General features: G+C 44.3%; 1 protein-coding gene across 2 annotated transcripts; it reads right to left on the bottom strand.

The window, feature by feature from the left end:
• Window positions 1–512: 512 nt before the first annotated feature.
• On the bottom strand, window positions 513–5,421 carry clul1 (clusterin-like 1 (retinal)). Of its 2 annotated transcripts, none has more exons than XM_036216214.1 (9): window positions 5,265–5,421; window positions 3,520–3,665; window positions 3,299–3,447; window positions 3,060–3,230; window positions 1,354–1,783; window positions 1,161–1,283; window positions 880–1,094; window positions 637–815; window positions 513–564 (listed from the first exon to the last, which is right to left on the bottom strand). In XM_036216214.1, exons 1-9 carry the CDS (start codon window positions 5,300–5,302, stop codon window positions 549–551), a joined length of 1,467 nt encoding a protein of 488 aa, XP_036072107.1. In that variant the 5' UTR covers window positions 5,303–5,421; the 3' UTR covers window positions 513–548. The 2 variants fall into 2 exon arrangements, with proteins under 2 accessions (XP_036072107.1, XP_024129994.1); XM_024274226.2 differs by having other exon boundaries at window positions 3,520–3,632; window positions 5,265–5,419.
• Between the last annotated feature and the right edge of the window lie 438 nt (window positions 5,422–5,859).

Genomic DNA, 5,859 nt, shown 5'->3' with positions numbered 1-5,859 from the left:
TTGTACAGAACAAAATAAAAGAATAAATCAAGTTTTGGTGAAAGTTTTCTGTATTTAACAACTATTAAACAGGAAGTCACGCTTTCTTTACACAATTTCAAAATAAAGTGCATCGATTATCATATGGGATGACAGTAAATGTATTTTAGGATTCTAGAACAGGAGAGTCGAACTCAGACAAGAGCCCAAAAGCCAAAACACACTTTAGGTCGCGGGACAAACGGGATAAACATTTATTAAACTACGTTTTTAAGACTTTTAAACTGTAACTTTTTAACATAATTCTGAATAATAAAAAGGCAGGAATATTATTCCAGAATAAACCTTAAATAACTTTCAATATTTTACTCTCCATAACACAAATTTATTCAAAATGATTCATTTTAAAAATGAGCACAAGATAACATCGGGTCATTAATAATAAAATAAAAGATCTGGAGGGCCGGATAGAAGTACACGGAGGGCCGGATCCGGCCCCCGGGCCGTGACTTTGACGTGTTCTGGAGGATCTAGTGAAGATGAGGAGGAATCTGCTGTAGGTGAAGACTTCATTCGTCCTCCATCCTGAAAACAGAACAGAGGTTTTAAGGCACCGATAGTGTTCGATTCCGAGGCACAAGCGGGCCGGACGCTCACCGGACCGTGTCCTTGTACTTGTCCAGAGCCTCCAGGGCCACGCGCTGAATGAAGGCGGGGTCCTGCACCCCCAGCTCGCCGGGGACCGACAGGATGAAGGGCGGGGAGTCCAGGACGCTCACCTCCACGGTGGTTCTGGGGGCGGTCAGGTTCAGCTCATCGCTGCTCTCTGGTGCCACCTAGAGGAGGATGGGTCTGAGTGAGGACTTTACAGCCCATGACTCCGCCCCCACAGATGCTCACCTTGGTGATGCGGAAAAGGTGTTCCGGAGAGCTGCTGTTGCTCACGGCCCGAGCCACCCAGGTGAACTCGGCCGCCATGCTGCTGATCCAGCTGACCGTCTGGTCGGCGTGGCGCTGGACGATGGACAGGATCTCCTGGTACTGCTGCTTGGACACCTCCAGCAGCTGGGAGACCTCGTCCAGCTCCACGTGCAGCTCCCGGACTCCGGGACACTCTGGAAGGAGGCGGAGCATGAGCGGGAGCGGTGGGAGGAGGGGCCAATGAGGAGGCGGCGCCTCACCTGTGAGCAGAGGCCCCTGGCAGGCCTCGCAGCGGCCCTGCAGCTGCCAGCACTCGGACGTCTGTCGGCGCAGGTTTCTGCACAGCTTCCTGTCCTGCAGGAAGCGAGGGAACGCCGCTCTGTCTGTCGCGGAGGAGATTCCCAAATCAGAACCAGGCGTCATCCAAACGGATAATCCCAAACACACCGTCACCTCTCTGGTTCTGCTCCTCCACCGCCCGATGGAGGTCATCAAACACCTGAGTGACCACCGCTCCGAACTCCTCCACCACGCTCCTCCCGAAGTCAAAGAAGGACTCCAGCACCTCCTCCACCCCCACCCCCTGCAGGAAGCCCGAATCCCGGCCCGGATCGAGGGGGTCTGCGGTGGGCGGGTCCGTCAGGAGCGCCCTCTGGAGCGCCGCGTCCAGGCGGCCGCCCATCCGGGACACCAGGCTGATGCTGCGGTTGACCAGAGCGCCCGCTCGGCGCATCACGCGGTTGAAGGAGTCCTCCATCTGAACCACGTCCGCGTCGGGGTCATCGGGGTCGTCGGGGTCCTGGTTCACCAGGATGTCGCCGGCCTCCACCGGAGCTCTGCCGGATCCAAAGCGGCTGGAGACTCTCTGGAAGAAGTTCTCCACCTGCAACACAGAAGACATGGAGGTCAGAGGTCAGAGAACGGAGGTCGGAGGTCAGAGGTCAGAGGACGAAGGTTAGAGGTCAGAGGTCGGAGGTCAGAGGTCAGAGAACGGAGGTCGGAGGTCAGAGAACGGAGGACGAAGGTCAGAGAACGGAGGACGAAGGTCAGAGGACGAAGGTCAGAGGTCGGAGGTCAGAGGTCGGAGGTCAGAGGACGGAGGTCAGAGGACGAAGGTCAGAGGTCAGAGAACGGAGGTCGGAGGTCAGAGAACGGAGGACGAAGGTCAGAGGTCGGAGGTCAGAGGTCGGAGGTCAGAGGACAGAGGTCAGAGAATGGAGGACGGAGGTCAGAGGACGAAGGTCAGAGGTCAGAGGTCAGAGGTCAGAGGACGGAGGTCAGAGAACGGAGGTCAGAGAACGGAGGTCAGAGGTCAAAGAACGGAGGTCAGAGCTCAGCGCCAACCTGGAGAAGTGATGCTGACAGTACAAGGGAGGACGTGGACGTTCATCTAATGCTCTTGGATCACATGTGTCAAAGTCAAGGCCCGGGGGCCGGATCCGGCCCTCCAGATCATTTTATTTTATTATTATTAATGACCCGATGTTATCTTCATTTCTAACTTGTATAATTTTGACAAAATGTTGGTAAAAATTGGTATTCTGTTGGCATTTTGGACTATTCTGGCATTTAATATGATTTTTTAGGATGTTTTGGGGGTTTAGCTAACATTTCAGCTACATGCTAACTGTTTTGGCTAATTTAGTTTTTTTTTCAGTTTTTTGGGATATTTTGAAGTTTAGCTAAATGCCAGCTTCTTAACCAATTTTTGTTGTTTTATTTTTTAGGCTAATTTAGCATTGAGCTAATATTTTAGCTAGCTTTCAGCTTCAGCGTTTTCAGCAGCCAAATTCAGCTTCCAGCATTCACACTAACATTATCTCAGGTAATGTTATATATCTAGTTCATAATAATGTTAAAAAGTTATGGTTTAAAGTTTTAAAATGTAGTTTTAGAGTGTTCAGTAAATGTTTACCCTGTTCGTGATCTAAGGTGTGTTTTGGCCTCTCGTACGATTGAGTTTGACACTCCTGTATAAGAAGAAGGAAATTATGCTTCTTCTACAAAGTGGATAAAAAGTCTAAAAATGTTTCAAATGATAAATGTTCCTCCTGAAACCACAGAAACTGAGTCCTGAGAAAGTTTCAAATGAGAAGAAAACTGATTTTAAAGAGATTTGATTGACAGCTTCAGATCAAAGGCCTAGGACCGTTCCAAACCTTGGCGTGGAAGGTGGCGAAGCCCCTGCGGCACGTGGAGGAGTAGAAGTTCTTACAGGCGTCCTCCAGACACGGCCGGCACTGCTCCCACTCCGACTGCAGCGAGTCTTTGCAGCGCTCCTCCGCCTCCTCCAGCTTCTCCGTCACCTCCTTCGTCAGCTGTGCGGCCCCCTGGGGGGAGGGGGGGAGGCGTTTAGCATCTCCTCATCCTCCGTCTGATGCTCCGCCTCTCATCTCACCTTCTTCTTGTCGACGCTGTGCCTCAAGGACTTCATCAGATGCTCGTGCTTCTGCTCGTTCTTCCACATGACCTCCTTCAGCTGCTTCACGCCGTACAGGGCCCTCCTCAGCTCCTCGTCCACCAGCGTCTCGCCATCCCGGGACAACTCTGACATAAACGGATCAGAAAAGAATAAACAAACGTCCCAGTTTGATGAAAACCTCCCGATCTTAAACTCACGCTTCAGGATGTCTGAGGCGGGCTCGGGTTGGTCTGCAGGAGAACACAGCAGGACGCTCAGGTTCACCAGCAGCAGCGTCACGCCCAGCAGGAGCTTCATTCTGGTGCAGTGCCTGATGGGAAAAACGGAGGTCAGACTCCGCCCACTGGTGATGGAAGAAAAACGTTCATTTCAGATTCATATCTGCAGGTCAACCTGACCTTTAACCTGAGTCAAACTCACTGAAGGATTTCAGACTGTCATACACAAATGAACCACCAGAGGGCGCCAAAATCTAAGAATTAAACAGGATCTTTTTTTCAGCTAAGAGAGAAAAAATGTTCATTTAAAAAATAAAAATCAAATATAAAAAGTTTTTTTTCTTTTTTTATGCAGAATATTTGTAAGATTTCTTAAAAAAATAAGTTTGACGTTCGGTCCATCAGAAAGTTAAATATATTTATACACTTCTCCATCCCAAATAAATCATATTTTCAGTTGTTTACCAATCCTAAATTCTACACCTCAATCATCTTAGATTAAGACAACAATTAACATTTTTAAATCAATTTGTCTTAAAGATTTTGTGCAAATAAGCCAAATCGAATTTTCCTGCTTCTCCTAAATCAAGTAACTTCATTCAGCGTTTACAAAAACTTAGAAATATTATGTAAAAGTTAAAAAACAACTTAAAATATGTTTGTAAAATAAAATGAATAAAACAAAAAGTAAAGTAATGTAAATGTAATGTAAAGTAAAACAAAAACAAAAAAAGAATTTTTTCAAGACAAATAACTCAAGATATTCAAGTTTTATTGTCTTTCAACTAGTCTAGATTTTACTGAAAAGTTTCTTATGTTTTAATTTCATTTCATGAGAGATTCAAGCTAAAAGTTCTGCAAAAATACTTGGTGAAATATAAAACAGAGTTGAAGTTAAAACGGGATTTTTTCCTTCACTCGTGTGTTCTGGAGAAATCTGTGATAATCTGAACCTCAGAAACCAGAAGTTTGAGTGTCTGTGGATCCTGGAGCTTCAGGTCGATTCTTCACTGGAGGAGGATTCTAGGATCAGGAACTTCAAAGAGAAAAGTCATATTTGGGCCAAATTTTTATTTCTTATAGATTTTTAGCCTTTAAGTAGCTACATAAACTACTGAAACTGTTTGATGTTATTTAGGAATTCATTTTTTGAGTAAAAAGTGTATTTTTATCACGTTAGTATCATCTTTTCTTTAATTTATGTTTTTTCCTGCTGTTTTTGTTGCTTTATGTAACATTTTTAATCGATAAATAATTTTAAAAATTCAACTTTTAGACTTTTATCCCAAATCTTTCTGTGTTCCCTTCAGTTTTAATCTGGTTTTTATCGTTAATCTGCTTTTTGAGAGTCTGGGAGTTTACATTAGAATGATTTATGAATGAATATTAGTGAACACGTGTTAAAAGTCCTGCAGACATACAGATAAAGTTATTAAACAGTAAACAGGTTTATGATCTTCTGACTTCATTATAATTTTGTGGGGATTTCTGGGAAGCCCCAAAATATTTTCCAAAATCTCGTTTTCTTCTCAAACTGATCTCATTGGTCTGTTTTTGACATAACTCGTCAGTTTCTGATGCTTTCAAACGTATTTAATGATCGCTCTGACTTTAAACCTTTTGTCTAACACAGAGTAATGCGTCGTGTTTCAATTATTCAGATGATTCTAAATGAAAATCAGTAAAAAAAATCTCCTGATTAGCAGTAGAACCAGAGGACTCACCTGCCGCCGGCTGAAGGTGCGACTCCTCCGACAGACATAAACAAAGTGCTGTGCTGGGGGGGTGGGGGGTTATCCTGACCTGACCACGTCTATTTCTGCTCCTTCCTCTCCAGATTTCAGCTTCATCCCATTAACGTCTTGACGTCTGTTAATCCAGCAGGTTGTGAAGGAGTTACATGATCAGAGGAATCCAGAAGAATCTGAGCCGATTTGATCGTTTATCCAGAGAAACCACAGAAATTCTCACATGAATCAAACTCATTTCACTAATAAAGACATTCATTGATTTATAAAAATGAAAAAAACATTCATTTCAGAAGAAAATAACAATCATAATCATGAATGGAGATTTTCATAGTTATGCCCAAACAAACAATTTCATTTAATTCTCTTTGTTTTCCTGTAATTATCAATAAAGTTTCATTGATTAAAGGAGACAATAGTTACAGAAAAAGACGAGAGGACGGACGTTTACTTTGGTTTAGACGTCTTCTTTTAGATTTTGGCATCAAAGAGTTTAAAACATTGATCTGATTTTGTATCTTTAGTCTTGTGAATAAAAGTATTATCAGGGAATTATGGGTAATTGTTTAAG

This window comes from Oryzias melastigma, linkage group LG17 (genome assembly GCF_002922805.2).
Source record: "Oryzias melastigma strain HK-1 linkage group LG17, ASM292280v2, whole genome shotgun sequence".
Classification (NCBI taxonomy): domain Eukaryota; kingdom Metazoa; phylum Chordata; class Actinopteri; order Beloniformes; family Adrianichthyidae; genus Oryzias; species Oryzias melastigma.
This window is presented reverse-complemented; position numbering and strand designations above follow the sequence as displayed.